The sequence below is a fragment of the Cebus imitator genome, unplaced genomic scaffold, assembly GCF_001604975.1.
Source record: "Cebus imitator isolate Cc_AM_T3 unplaced genomic scaffold, Cebus_imitator-1.0 Scaffold786, whole genome shotgun sequence".
NCBI classification, from domain to species: Eukaryota; Metazoa; Chordata; class Mammalia; order Primates; family Cebidae; genus Cebus; species Cebus imitator.
In genome coordinates this window covers 117,916-132,795 of record NW_016108101.1, presented here as the reverse complement: position 1 = coordinate 132,795, position 14,880 = coordinate 117,916, and the positions used below count along the sequence as shown (strand labels likewise).

General features: G+C 47.3%; 1 protein-coding gene across 9 annotated transcripts in view; it reads right to left on the bottom strand.

Annotated features, from left to right (window-relative positions):
• Positions 1-11,500, bottom strand: part of LOC108297250 (butyrophilin subfamily 2 member A2) — an 89,460-nt gene extending 77,960 nt beyond the window's left edge. For 2 of the 9 annotated variants that reach the window (XR_005198545.1, XM_037735370.1), the window contains exons 1-7: positions 11,269-11,495; positions 10,595-10,702; positions 8,871-9,218; positions 5,909-6,190; positions 3,704-3,913; positions 3,219-3,239; positions 3,097-3,123 (exon numbers count right to left, since the gene is read on the bottom strand). Coding sequence is in view for 8 of the 9 variants with exons in the window: in XM_037735370.1 (XP_037591298.1) it covers positions 3,097-3,123; positions 3,219-3,239; positions 3,704-3,913; positions 5,909-6,190; positions 8,871-9,218; positions 10,595-10,702; positions 11,269-11,338 (1,066 nt within the window). In the remaining variant the exon portion in view is untranslated. Of the gene's footprint in view, positions 1-39; positions 2,057-3,096; positions 3,124-3,218; positions 3,240-3,703; positions 3,914-5,908; positions 6,191-8,870; positions 9,219-10,420; positions 10,860-11,197 lie in introns of those variants that run through there. The other 7 variants (XM_037735365.1, XM_017519985.2, XM_037735364.1 and 4 more) reach the window with 7 other exon arrangements.
• Positions 11,501-14,880: the final 3,380 nt, after the last annotated feature.

The following is a 14,880-nucleotide window of genomic DNA, read 5'->3' as shown; positions in this document are numbered from 1 at the left end:
CCCAGCTAATTTTTTGTATTTTTAGTGAGACGGGGTTTCACCATGTTGACCAGGATGGTCTCGATCTCTTGACCTCGTGATCCACCCGCCTCGGCCTCCCACAGTGCTGGGATTACAGGCTTGGGTCACCGCGCCCAGCGGTCCTCAATAATTTCTAAGTGTCTAAAGACATCATGAGACCAGGAAGTCTGAAGTCACTGGTGCCCCCACTGAACCAGAACGCTGAGGTAGATCTGGTCCAGTACTGCCCCGCTCGACCAGGACCTCAAATCTCAACCACACTTGAGGACAGAGTACTGACTCTTTGTTTACTGCAGGGGCACCTGAGCCCAACCAGACCCACATGTCCATGTTCTTCATTCATCTTCATCCCAGGTCCAGGCCTGCGGGTGTGTGCTCTGAAAATCCTAGGGCTGGGGGGAAATGAGCCATTGTCTCCTGGGAACCCTCAGCTGTTACGGTGGGACTCAGCCACCCTCACAACCTTGGTCCCTCCCAGCTCTCTGGTTCCACTTCCTCTATCTCTGACCTGTATATCTGGTTCCCTCTCCCCTCCGGTGGTCGTGTGGATTCCTCTCTTCTCTCACATCCTGGCGAACCCTGTTGGCTTCATTCCAAGTCCACAGCATCTGGTGCCAACTGGCATACTGGGCTCAATGTCGTCACCCTGATGCTAAACAGCAGGTTCACTGCCAATCAGCTTCTCACACTTTCTTCCTGGCTGGGAGCTGTGTAACAACTAGTTCCCTATGCCTGGATCCCGTTCCACAGTAACAAGCAAATGAACTGCTAAAGCCATAGCCTAGTGAGGAGGTGAACAGGGGCTGAGGTCTGAAGGGGATGTGAAACAGGCAGCTGGAAGATGTTCTCTTATGTGACTAGAGCGGGGAGGGCATGTCTTCCACCAGGGGCGTTGTGCGGTGGCTGCTGAGATGGCCAGGGCTTGTCTACATGGCTGTGAGACCAGGGAATTGATCCTGTGGGCTGCGGTGGGTCCCTGCCCTGTGAAGTGTCAGGCCCTCTTCAGGCACCGTGACCCCATCGGCTCCTGTGAGTGCGGGGCAGATGAACATGGGGCTGTCATCAGATCCTAACCTGAAGAAGGGCCTCATAGGCACAGAAAAGACTGAACGGGGGCATGTGTAGATGTGTGATCTGTCCTTCATGTTGTAGAAGGAGACGTCTCCAGCTTCATAGTCCAGGAAGACGCCCACCCGGCAAAGGGACTCCTTCAAAGGGAGAATCCTCTCAGGGGAGGACAGGGCCCGGTACTGGTTTCCAAACATGTCCAAGGTCCAGAAGCCATTCTGAGGAAGCAGCAGGACCTCCCCTTTCCTCTCAACACTGTCTCTACACACCCCGACAGTCCACTCCATTACGTTTTCCACCTCTACCTCCCAGTAATGTTTTCCGGAGGCGAAGCTCTCCCGGCCCAGGACACAGGGCTGACTGTCGAATCTCTCTGGGTTGTCTGGCACGCTCTGCCTGAATGGGCCGCGCTTCACACTTCTCCGGTCCTCTGACAGGAAGAGCTCGGGATGAGCGGTGTCTGGGTCCAGGACCACATCGGCTGCAGAGGAAGTCTCGGGTTTAGGCCTGGGGTCTCAGGAACCCTGGGGATTGTGTGGTTCCTGATCCCCAGAGAGGTCTCAGATATCTGCAGGGGGAATCCCCATGTAGTGGCCCCTTCCATGAAGGGCCCCTGATTCCAAGCAGCTCATACCCTAAGAATTACTGCAGCTGCACTTCTGTCTCTCCAGAGACAGAAACAGCGCCCTCAGGTTGAGAAGAATCGAGGGTCTATGAAATCCAGAGAGTTCAGGAAATGAGCCAAAATTAATGGTTCCCACTTTTTTTCAGTATTCTAAGATCTGTTCCCTTTTCTATTCAAGACATTTGATCTCTGTGACTTTCTTTAGTTAGAAACTTTCCAACTTGGCTGAAACCATCATAGAAGCTTTATCTCCTGTCATTCCACCACACTCCCCTCAATGATCCATTAAGTGAGTCTCTCATTACACACTGTCCTGGGTGGGGAAGGACCTCTTCATTAGTCCTATAGGTTGTTTTAATGGGTGAGAACTGATTTAAGTGTCTGACAAGGGCACACTTCAAAGGATAACGGAGGAGAATAATTGAGTACGAAGGAAAACTTGCTGCCTGAGGGGTTAGTGGGCAAAGTCAGGAAGACATGCTTCAATCCAGTTTTCCTTTAACCACACACGCCTGATGTCTGCCAGTACGACTTCTCCCATGTGGGAAATGCCCCAGGAGCCGGGCATCATGCAAACTGCTCCCATCTGCATGTATTCTCACTTACTCAGTCTACCTTTCTACTGCGTTAAAATGATTTTCTCCTTTCCACAACTTAATATATCCGATTGTGACAAGTTGTAATTGTGTCCCAAAATGACAGTGGCAATTTTAAAACTCACCAAAGAGGAATCTGGTAAAGCGTAGATTCTGTTGCTGACAGCCACAGGTACCAAATCATAAGATGTGAAGTGCTCACTGAACGTGGGCGATTGGTTTCTCTGTGCTCTCCCACTCACTCCCCCACTCATCTGAACTCCCTCCCCTGGCAGGCTACATGCAGAGTATCAGTGCTCTCTTAGAAGGGGAAAGGTATTTCTGGCCACCTATTTGTACACCATTGCATCAGGCTTGTTAGGGACCCTCGTGGCCTCTTCCCCATGTGGGTCTTCAATGGTGCACAGTCTACACCATCCCTAGGACATACATTGCTAAGACAGCACTGTCTTCTTTCAAAATGATCCAGGATCAAAGAGCAATAGCCTCTGAAATGTAACTCTTGGGGAGGCTACTATGCTTGGGAAAACTCTGGTAATCACGCATTAAATTACTCTAAAAGAGAAAGGGTCCTGGGACATAAACTGCAGGGCTGACTGAGAGCGGCCGGGATTTCCTGACAGAAGAGCCGTGATGGATCATTGCTGGGACACTGTTGATGAACTGACCCCCATTCCCTGCTGTCCCCATCTAGCCCTGGGTCCCCTGCTCTTCTTCTCTAAGGAGTCCTGTTAGCTGGCTAGTGGGGAGAAAGCTGAGGTCTGAGGGAACCTTAGAGGCACTCACCAGCATGTAAGAATGTCCTTCTCCATCCTGCAAGGGACAGACAGAGGTGAATGTCATGAGATGCTGCTAACTGAACAGAACACAAATTGTACATGCAGTAGTTCAGGAAAAGCTAAACTTACTCAGTTCTTCTTGAAGTTGCTCTGAAAAACAAACAAAATCATGTCTTCAACAGAAGAACTAAGAGAAACTGAGCTTGTATTAAACAATGCCGACACCATGCTTTCTATATACACCAACATCATCACCCTTCCCTTATGCCTAGGGAACTCTCAGAAACCAGCAATGATATGTGATCAGATAGCTGGGTAGTTTCAGCACATTGTTAAGACTTGTGTTTGTGCAGCCACGTAGTGCTGCATATAGCCAGGCGCATGAATGCAATGTGTGCAGCATGGAAGAACGAAAGCTCTGAAAGATTCGTTCTCAGGACATGCGAGTCCCGAGCCCTTGCTGCTGCTGCTGCTGCTGTGCATTTCCTCTCTCTCTTCCCTAAGCCGGTACCTGGCAGAGCTGTGGTCTTTCTATGACAGTGAACTGTCCTCCTACTCATTTAACTTCTTTAAAAAGCTTCTATTTTTCCACACTTTCTTTCCCAATTCCTTACGTGCAATTTCTTTTTCTTCCTGTTCAACCTCCTTCTCCCCTGACAGAAGAATCTTTTTTTCCCTTTGAAGTTTCTTGATGCAACTGATGCTCACAGCCATGAAGATGATGAAAATGACCAGGATGACAGCCAGGGCCACCGTCCAGGGAGATGTGGCCAGGATGACAGCCAGGGCCACCATCCAGGGAGACGTGCTGGGCATAAAGGATTCTGAAAAGGCAAGCAGAAAAGTCCACTTAGTTTGAAATAGAACATCCAAGTGAGAGTGCCCTTAGGAACACACCTGAAGAGCTCCCTCAGGCACCTGCTCTACTGGTTTCTACTTCAGAAAACTCAGACGGTGAAAGAGATGCTGGCTCACTGCTGGCTGACACCTCAGTGGCTTCCAGGCCAGGGCCCAGAGGCAGCAAAGCAGAAACATCTGGAGTCAGCGTGGGAAGGACCCGGGTGCGTGAAGCTGACCCGCTGTGCTGAGTCAGCACAGCCAGCACCTGCCTCAAGCCACCATCACTCATGCCTGGAACACTGCAGTGCCCTCCTTCTTGTTCTGCCCTTACCATCGGAAGTTTGTCCTCTGCAGAGCAGCACAAATGAGATCATGTTAATTATTTGCTCAAAACCTTCCAATGCTTCCCATCTCACTCACTCTAAAAGTCAAAGTCTGTTTATGACTTGTGCTGCCGTATATAATGTGGTTGCATCACCTCTGTGAATTCATCTCCCCCTACTTCCTGAACTCACTTCATTTCAGCCATGCCAGCATCACCTCCTGGGGGTCCTGACAACTGTCAGACATGCTCCTTCCTCAGGCTCTTTCTGTATCTAGGCTGCTCAGTCCTTAAGCTTCTGATGGTTCCTTGCCTTGATTGCTCAATTTCCATCTTTACAATGAAGTCTCCTCTGACCACTCTGTAAATAATTCCGATGCTTCAGCCAGGTGCAATGGCTCACGCCTATAATCCCAGCACTTTGGGAGACTGAGGCAGGTGGATCACGAGGTCAGGAGTTCAAGACCAGCCTGGCCAACAAGACAAAACCCTGTCTCTACTAAAAATACAAACATTAGCCACCTGTAATCCAAGCTACTTGGGAGGCTGAGGCAGGAGAACTGCTCAAACCTGGGGGGCAGAGGTTGCAGTGAGCCGAGACAGCAACACTGTACTCCAGCCTGGTCACCTGAGAGACACAGGGAGACTCTGTCTCAAAATAATAATTATTATTATTGTTGTTTTCTCATGCCTCACACCCCTGGGATGCTCTATTTTCTCTTTGCTTAATTTTTCCTACATGCTCATCACCATGTGATAGAATATATAGATAATTATTTATTTAATCACTTGTTTCAATTATTTCATATATTTATCTGACCTTTTTTTTTTTTTTTTTTTGGAGTCTCACTCTGTGGCCCAAGCTGAGTGCAGTGGCGTGATCTTGGCTCACTGTAACCTCCACCTCCCAGGTTCAAGCGATTCTCCTGCCTCAGTCTCCTGAGTAGCTGGGATTACAGGCACGTGCCACCGCACCCGACTAATTTTTGTAGTTTTAGTAGAGATGGGGTTTCACCATCTTGGCCAGGCTGGTCTTGAACTTCTGACCTCATGATCCATTCGCCTCGGCCTCCCAAAGTGCTGGGATTACAGGCATGAGCCACCACACCCAGCCACACTCTCTCTCTAGAATGTGAACTCCTTGAGGATAGAAATCTTGATATATTTTGTTCAATTATTGACCCTTGATTTCCAGAACAGTCTTAAACATAAGGAATGCTTGTTCAACATTTGTTGAATACATTTATGAATATCTGTTGATAGGGAATTTCCCTAGCTCTGTCCTTTGGGAAGTCCCATAGGCAGGAAGAAATGGCTGCAGCTACAGAAATGCCAAGTGTAGGCAGTCACCCATCCACACCATTCTCCATGTTTTATGGTTGTCCTTAATATTTTACAATTGTTGCAGCATAAAGACCTAATCAAGAAAAAAAAGACCACGGTGACCCTCAGAGAAGAGGCTCCTACTCCTGTGTGTTGGGACTCTTTGATTCTCCCTTTGTGGCAAGGGGAGAGGCCTCACCTCAGCTACAGCCTCCAGCTTCTCAGAGCCCAGGACCATTCCACCCACACTGCTGCCCCACCCCCGCTCTGGACTCCATCTGTGTGCTGAGGATCCCCCATGCACTCGATGAGTCTCAGAGGGCAGAGAACTCACCTGGAATAAAAATGACACTTTCTTTCTTCTGGCCGAGCAGGGTGTTGTTGATAGAGCAGGACATGTTCCTCACGGACCTGTCTCTGATGATCACAGCTGTGGTGACCATGAAGAGGCCATCTGCATCAGGGGTGGAGACCTCCTTCAGGGCAGGCACAACTTCACCGCAGGGGTCCCTCCACACTGTGAGGGGCTCTGGGTACCACCCTCTAGATATGCACTCCAGCCGGATGCTCCTATCCTCTTGAATCTTGATTTCAATGAGGGGCTTAGAGCCAAAGCCTAGAGGGGGAGACCAGGGCTCAGCCCAAAGGCAGTGGTGTCTTAGCCCCTACTGCACCTCTTCTGTGAAGGAAGGATAGAAGAAAGAACCTTGGTTTTGGAGAAGATCACGAGACCAATATGCAAAAGAAATGGTGAGATCTCTAAGAGAAAGCCTCGCATTGCACACTCTTCTTTACGCTCCACCTGAAGGCACCATCACAGCACCAAACACTTGTCTGTCTGCTACAAATGCTTGCTGCGCGTTATTCTGGCAAAGACTAATTTTCTCACTTCTAGGAGGGTGTGTCCAAATTCTCAACTTGCCTGTTGTGCTCCTGGGATGGTTTCTGTGCAGACCTCAATTTCCTGAAGCTCTAAAATAATACACTAATGACAGAAACCTGCCAAATTTGCATAATCTTATTTTTTCCTTTTTTTTTTAAATAGAGATGGGGTTTTGCCCTGTTGCCCAGGCTGGTCTGAAACTCCTGAGCTTGGGCAATTCACCTACCTCGATCTCCCAAAGTGCTAGGATTATAGGTATGAACCACCACACTCAGCCTTGGCAGAATCTTAAAAAACTCTGACCCAAAGTCACCAAACTAGTCACTTTTGTCTAGTTCAGAGCCTCACATCACCATGGCTATCTACCACTATAGGAGATGACTGTTTTTAGGAGAATAGACAGAGCTATCTGGCAAAGCCAATTCTTATTCTAATTCACAGTTGTTTACCTCCCAGAGGTTCCATCCATTAGACAATTTTCTTATAGTCCTATGAGAACATCAATGTATTACAAATATCTAGATGCCTGTGGGATCCTTAAGATAACCATACTGCCTTCTCAATGTCGGAGATCAGCACCAAAAATCCTAATAATTCAGGCTCATTTAAATATATTCTACTTTACTAGAATCTTCAATAAAAGAGACTATCAGGACTGAGAGAGCAGCAAAAGCGTGGTCCTGGGAGACCCTTCAGCCATGTGTGATCATCTAAACTTCTCCTGAATAATTCCTTTGTTAAGTTTCCCAACAAATTATATCAAAGACAGGAAATTAAAGCAATCACTTAAGTCTAATGCTTTCTGCTCACTTTTTCTTTTTTGTCAGGAGAAGTAAAACTAGTTGTGCATTTGAAGGTTCACGCAGAAATCATAGAAATAGAAAACTATTTTCCCCTGCTCATGGTCTCAGCTGAGGAATGCTTGTGCTACTCAAGAACTGAAGAAATTAAATTAGAAAAGAAATTAAAATAGCTCAGCAAGTTGGAAAACAAAGTCCTACAAAACATTCCATGGGGTTCAATACAGGTAAGCACGACACAATAGATTTAAGGGAAAAATCAACCACCAACCAATCCAACAAACAGAATACAATAAGCAAGCAAACAAAAAGTCCTACAGCAACCCAATTCAGACTGGGGAAGGCCAGACCAGGGTCAGTTTTACAGACAAAGAGTAGTGGGTCCCTGCCACATAGAAACCATTCACTATGGGGCAACACTGCAGTGCTGATGTGCACACAGTCATGACACTGGAAACCCTCCTTCCATAATATTCTGTTTGAATCACTTGTAAGGTTGCCTTTGTGAATAGCAAAGATGGGGTCTCCCACCTGTTATGATTTGTGCCCCTCTGGGAAGAACCCCGTTTCCCAGTCCTTGCCTCACTGGTCTGATGGACTGAAATGCCACCAAGTATTCTGCACCTTAAAGACTTTTTCAGTTCTGAAGTATACTTTTTAAAGCATAATACACTAACCCCAAGACTGAGGTAATTGCTTAATGTCACCTTAACAAACTCCTGCCGGGCACGGTGGCTCACACCTGTAATCCCAGCATTTTGGGAGGCTAAGGCAGGTGGATCACAAGGTCAGGCGTTCGAGACCAGCCTGACCAACACAGTGAAACCCATCTCTAACAAAAATACAAAAATTATGTGGGTGTGGTGGCCTGTGCCTGTAATCCCAGCTACTCAGGAGGCTGAGGCAGGAGAATTGCTTGAATCCAGGAGGTGGAGGTTGCAGTGAGCCAAGATCCTGCCACTGCATCCAGCCTGGGCAACAGTGCAAGACTTCATCTCAAAACAAACAAACAAACAAAAACAAAACAAACTCCTAGAAATCCCAGTATAAATACATTTTTATGCTGAAGCCTTGCCAATTTCTTCCCAGCTAAATTCTTAGTCTTCCTTTGGAGTTAGCAGGAATTATACATAATTTTGCTTCTGTATTTAGTTGTGCTTTAATAAAATCATCTATTTACATGTAAGTCATTCGTTCTGCAATCAGTATTTCAAGAAAGAAGAAAAAGTCAAGATTAACATTTATCAAAAAATCGGATTTCATATGTTGTAATTCTCTGGGCAGTTATTGATTCTAGCTGTCCCAGGAAAATATTTGACAGTGTTTCCTCTCACTCTCAGAAGTGCTAAGGCAGGCATAAGACTTTCTTTTCCGAGATGAACTATTTTCCCCTGCTCATGGCCTCAGCTGAGGAATGCGTGTGCTTCTCAAGAAGTGAAGCTCATAGCTTAGCAAGGTAAACCGACTCATGTGGTCCTTGTGCAGGAAGAAGCCACTCTCCCTGTGGAAAGGGGACTCCAGACATTGGTCTGCAATGGGCCTGAAGTTAAGGAAGAAACTGTCCCCTAGAGTCACACTGTGCAAAAGTAACAAAGCAAAAGGAAGTGACGTACCTGCCACTACGAGGTGCAGGATGGCCTCATCATAGGACCTGCCTTCTTGGAAGTAACAGTGGTAGGTGCCGTTCTCCTGGGCTGTGACATTGTGTATCACCAGGGCCACGCTGCCCCTGCTGGTGTCCTTGCTCACAAAGGTGGTTCTTCCTCGGTACTCCTTCATCTGTTCCTCTGTTCTCTCTCTCCCACCCTTATACACGAACACTGCCGGGGAGAAGTGAGACCGGAACCACCGCACCTCCATGTCCTCAGCATTTTTCTCGGGGGACAGATGGCAATGTAACGTCGTGTTTTCTCCCACCATGGCCAGGATCGGAACAGCTGGCCCCACGACAGTAAACTGTGCTGTTCAACAAAGGGATGGAGTCAGACAAGGACACCAGTCACCACATCTCTAAGGCAGGAAAAGAAGCAGATATTCCAGGGACAAAAGGAAGCAGACATTCCAAGGCCACAGGGGTTTTTGGGCTGAGAACTTCTGGGGCTCAGTAGCTGTGGCTGTTCGGCAGTACCCGTCCCTGGGAGCAAGAAGTATTGAGTCTGCTCCTGCTTCATAAAGGAAACAGTGAGGAGCCCACCTGGGCACTCTCTGTCCACCCTGTGCCCCTGAGATTTTCCTCCATTCTGCAGTCTAGCACTGTGCCTGAGTATATTGCAAATTTGAGCTGTCCAACAGGGTATCCATCCACTAGCTATTTAACAGTTACAATTGAAATGAACTCTAAGTTTGAAACACATAAAGATTATAAAGATTTAAAATTTCAACATGTCAAATATCTCATTGGTAATATTTTGCATTAACTTAGCATTTAAACATTGATATTTGATTATTTACATAAAAATATATTATTAAAATTTATTTCATAGATGGTTTCACTTTTTACTTTTTTTTTGATACGGAGTTTTGTCTGTTGCCCAGGCTAGAGTGCAATGGCGCGATTTCGGCTCACTCTGACTTCCGCCTCCCAAGTTCAAACAATTGTCCTGCCTCAGCCTCCTTAGTGGCTGGGATTACAGGCTCCCACCATCATGCCCACTTAATTTTTAGTACTTTTAGTAGAGATGCGGTTTCACTATGCTGGCCAGGCTGGTCCCGAACTCCTGACCTCAGGCGATCCACCCGCCTCAGCCTCCCAAAGTGCTCGGATTACAGGCATGAGCCACGGTGCCCAGCTCAGTTTTACTTTTTAAAATAAAACATAGACTGGGCACAGGGTCTCCGCCTGTAATTGCAGAGCTTTGGAAGGCCAAAGTAGGAGGATCCTTAAAAGCCAGGAGTTTGAGGCCATCCTGGGCAAAACAGTGAGGCCGTATCTCAACAAAAAATAAAACTTGATCATGTGTGGTGGCCCTTGCTTGTACTCTCAGCTACTTGGAGGCTAAGATGCGAGGATCCATTGATCCCTAAAGTTCCAGGTTTCAGTGAGTAATGGTCTCATTCTCCATCTACTTCATTCCAGCCTGGCGACAGAGCAATATACTGCCACTTAAATAAATAAACAAATAAAGAAAATGTTAAAAAACTTTTCGAAAATTTGCTATTGTACATGCACTTGACCTTTGTCCCTGGCTGTATTTCTTTTGGACAGGGCTGGTAAATTCAGTGAGCATGCTCAGAACGAAAGGCTAAGTCGTCAATCCCACAGTCCTTTCCCTTTGCAGACTGCAGTGTTGCCGTTCCTTTCCCATAGATGACAGCAGCACGTGGCACACATTGCTACCTGAGACCAGTGCACACAGGCTGAGGAGGAGCAGGAGGGAGGCTGGCAGGGAGAAGGGCAGGGCAGCAGCAGGTTCCATGAGCACCGGGGCAGGCAGGGACCAGAGGCCTAGGGTTACAGAGGAGGAGAATCAGCCTAGGAGTCTTGGCACCTCGGTGCTGGTCGGACCCAACCTCTCCTGTCACTCAAGTAGATCTCATCAGCCCCCAACTTCAGCGAGTCCACTGCATGTGAAGGCTCAGGTATCTCCCGAGAGAGGGATTCCCTAAACATTCCATGGAATAAGCAATCAGGGCAAAGATGGAGTGGGCCGTTTCCCGCCCTCCTCCACTCACTTCTCTGGCCAGCGTCCGCTTTCTTCTGCGGCCGCTGGATTCTTCCACACCCTCCTCCCTTCCCTTCCCTTCCCTTCCCTTCCCGCTCCTGCACCCAGGCCGGGCCACGCGAGGTAAAGCCCGGCGAGCCCGCGCCTCCCCGCCGTGGCCTCCCTCTCCCAGGCCCCGCGCTCGCGTCCACAGCGGATGCCGCTCCCCCTACCGCCCGCCCCGGAGCTGTGGCGCCTCCCCGCGCCTCCCCTCCCCTCCCCTCCCCTCCCCTCCGCACCTTGTAGAATTAACGTGGCGTCTTCTTTTCTCCTCTGGTCTTCACATGACGATTTTCCGGATACAACTCACCAACTGGCGCAGTCACCACCAGAGAACAAAGCATCCCCAAAAAAAGAGAAAAGCTTTCTTCACCTTCCATTAATCGCGATGTCCGGAGTTGCGCGGGACCCGGGATCTGGGACCTGGGCCTTCGTGTCCAAAGAGTCCGAAGATTTCCACTGAACAGTTTAGAGCCCAGGATTGGTCGGGTGCGGGTGAACCAGCCAATGGTGTCTCGAGCCTTAGTTCTCAGCAGTTACTAGGTAGAATACACAAAAACAAAAACAAAACTCTCAAGCAGCAAATAACCTTTCGGGGGTTATAAGGTATTTCTATTTCCTTTTTCTTTGTTTGAAAGTAAGACTTTAAAATTTTTTTTTCTCTTTATATTTCTTTCTTTGTCTCTTTCTGTCACTTTCTCCTTTTTCTATTTCTTTTCCTTTTCTTCTTCTTACCTTTCTCTTTTTCTTTTTCTTTCCTTCCCCTCCCTCCCTCCCTCCCTTCCTTCCTTCTTTCTTTTATAAAGCCTTGAGATTCCCCGCAGTGTTGGTGGCTTTGCTGGTATCCACAAGGAGAGAGGCCTCTCTAAGTAAAGGGTGATTTTGCTGTGGAGGAAACATGAGGAGGAAAACATAAACCGCCCTCTTTCCAAAGCCAGATGACTCTTGTCCAAGTTGCTGGGTTTGGAGGTTGGGCCACGAGCTTGGAAGGGCTTGGGGGAAGCAGGCATGGCTGGAGAGGGAGGGGTAGCAAAGGAAAGGAGACAGCAGTTGCACTGGCTGTTATGAAGACTTTGTCATTCATTCCAAAGCTATTGCATAAGAGGTGCTGAGGATACTGGGTAAGCATCAAAAACCCTTTTCCTCAGGGAGGTGGCATTCTGGTGGGGGCAGAAGATGAAAGTGAGCAAAACTTTCTAGTTGGCCTTTACCTTCTGCCAGTAGGTGGTAGGGTTAGGTCCAAGGGACACACAAACACACACACACACACACACACACGAGAACATATATCCTCCTCCACATGAACATAATCCCTCACCCACAAAATCCAATCTTATCATTGTATAAATATCTTCCGGAATAATCTTCCCAAGGCCTAGTTGTCAATATTCCCATCAAATGTCTAAATACTTCGTCTGGGACTGATGTGGTGGTTCATGCTTATAATCCCAGCACTTTGGGAGGGTGAGGCAGGCAGATCACTTGAAAACAGGAATTTAAGACCAGCTTGGCCAACATGGTGAAACCCCATCTCTACCAAAAAAAGCAACAAAAAAAAAAAAAAAAAAAAAAAAAAAAAAAAAAAAAAAAAAAAAAAAAAAAAAAAAACCACGAAAATTAGCTGGGGGTGGTGGTGCGCCTGTAATCCCAGCTACTCAGGAGGCTGAGGCAGGAGAATCGCCGGAACCTGGGAGGAGGAAGTTAGAGTGAGCCAAGATCATGCCACTGCATTACAGCTTGGGTGACAAAGCGAGACTCTGCCTCAAAAAATAAATAAATAAATAATAAATAAAACATACATAAGTAAATGCTTGGTCTGGAGGCCTCCAATCCCCTTCCGATTCAACTCCAAGCTTTGCATTAATACACTAGCAACGGCTCCACAGTGGCCTTGCGTCACAACGTTGCACTCCCTGTGGCCAGCGCTCCCTTTCCATGCCATGCCTTTCACTTGAATTGTTTGCTCCATCTCTGCCCTTAAAATCCTGCCCAGCCTTCATGCCTACTTCCTCTAAGCACAACTCAGTGCTCCTGCCTGAAGTGTTCTCAGCCTCTTCTGACACCCACATCTTTTGCTGTTCTCATGTCCTGCCTTCTATTATTATGATCCAGGCATCAACTGTGTCTTTGCTGTGGCTAGAGTACCTGCTCCTCAGGACAGACCTCTGCAGCATGTGATTCCTCTCTCCTTATAGGGCCCAGGCCTAAGCTCTGCTCTCAGCTGTTGTTCAATGTGTGAGTGAGATGCTCAGGGTAAGGCCACTCCCCCACCACAGCGTGGCCCAGTTCCTGGAATTATTCAGCAGTAGAGTCCCAGAGAGAGGTAGCAGCAGGATTAAGCCACTCTAGGTCAGAAGTTCAGGGACTAGGAAGGAAGATCCACCATCCTTTACTCTGCACCATGAATGGAAGACTTCTTTCCATAGCTCCCCTGCATATCTGCTACAGGTGTAACTGTTCACATGTCACTTGGTCCCTGGGCCTAGCCTGGGTCAGGTGTCCATCCCAGACCTAGTCCATGTGGTGAGGCTGCAGGGCCATGTGATATGGACGTGTATTGGAAGATAAGAGGTCACTAATGCTAAGTGAATATGGTGCAGGGGGGGCAGAGACACCTTGAAAGGCATTCACCGTATTCTCAGAGGCAGAGCCCTTAGAACAGATGCTGTCGATGCCCCATCCCACATTCTCTTGGCCTACCACAGTTTGCCAATAGCTGAGGCACAGTTCCCCGCAAGGATGACAACCCTCCCACCTCAAGTGAGTATCTCCCTTCTCCTTTGCCTGAGAGCTTTATTACATCAGTGATAGTTGCTTTTCTGCAGTTACATAGCCCAATCTTAAAGTGCATTAGAATTAACACTTCCAGGCCAATCTTCAACCAATTCAAGCACAGGAGGATGGGAAGTATAAAGTCCCACGCCCTGTAATCCTTAGGAAGATCCTGAGCTGTACACACATTTCATATGGTTTCTTAGAGAGTCTTAAAAGTGATTGAGCCAAGTTATCCACATGGTAACTACTGCATGAGTGAATCCTTTATGCCATTTCTCATGTAATTGGTTTTCTTTCATTTCTCAGTTTATTTCTGCAATTGTGTTTCCTGGGATCACTTCCCAAATAAGTGTAATAGGCTGAATAGTGCTCTCCCACCCACCCTTTGAGTTAAATCCTCTATGAAACTGGTGAATAGAATGTAAAACTGGCTAAATGAACTTTATACAGAATTAAAATTGGAGACCTAAAATAGAGAGATTAAATTGTCTGAGTGTACTCAATTTAATCACAGGAGTCATTAAAAGTAAAATGCAGACTAAGCACATTGGCTCATGACTATAATCCCAGCCCTTTGGGAGACCGAGGTGGGCAGACTGCTTGAGCTCAGGAGTTCGAGACCAGCCTGGGCAACATGGAAAGACCCTGTTTCTGCAATGAAAAAAAAAAATTCTACGCATGGTGGTGTGGGTCTGTGTTCCCAGCTACTCAGAAAGCTGAGATGGGTGGATTCCTTGAGCCTAAGGGACAGAGTTTGCAGTGAGCTGAGATCACGCCACTGCACTCCAGCCTGGGTGACAGAGCGAGTTCCTGACACAAAAAAAGAAAAGACGGAGAAATAAGTCAAAAAAAATGCCTGCATTTTCTATGGCAGGAATTTCTTGTTGTTTTACATAATCTAGAGGCTGTTGAAAAGAAAACACAAATGAAAGATTTGAGAAATAAGTCAGAAGAGAGAGAGGGAGAAAAGTGTGTCTAATAAATAGGAGTAGCTGCAGTGGTTCAGTTGGTACCGATTTATCATAACTGCTTGCAAAAACTAGTCCCTGAAATTGCTCATTAAATTTCCTAAACTCTTTAGAGCGAGGTAGGAAATGATACAGATTGAGAAGATTGGACCTTGTACTCCTATAGATATTTGTAATCC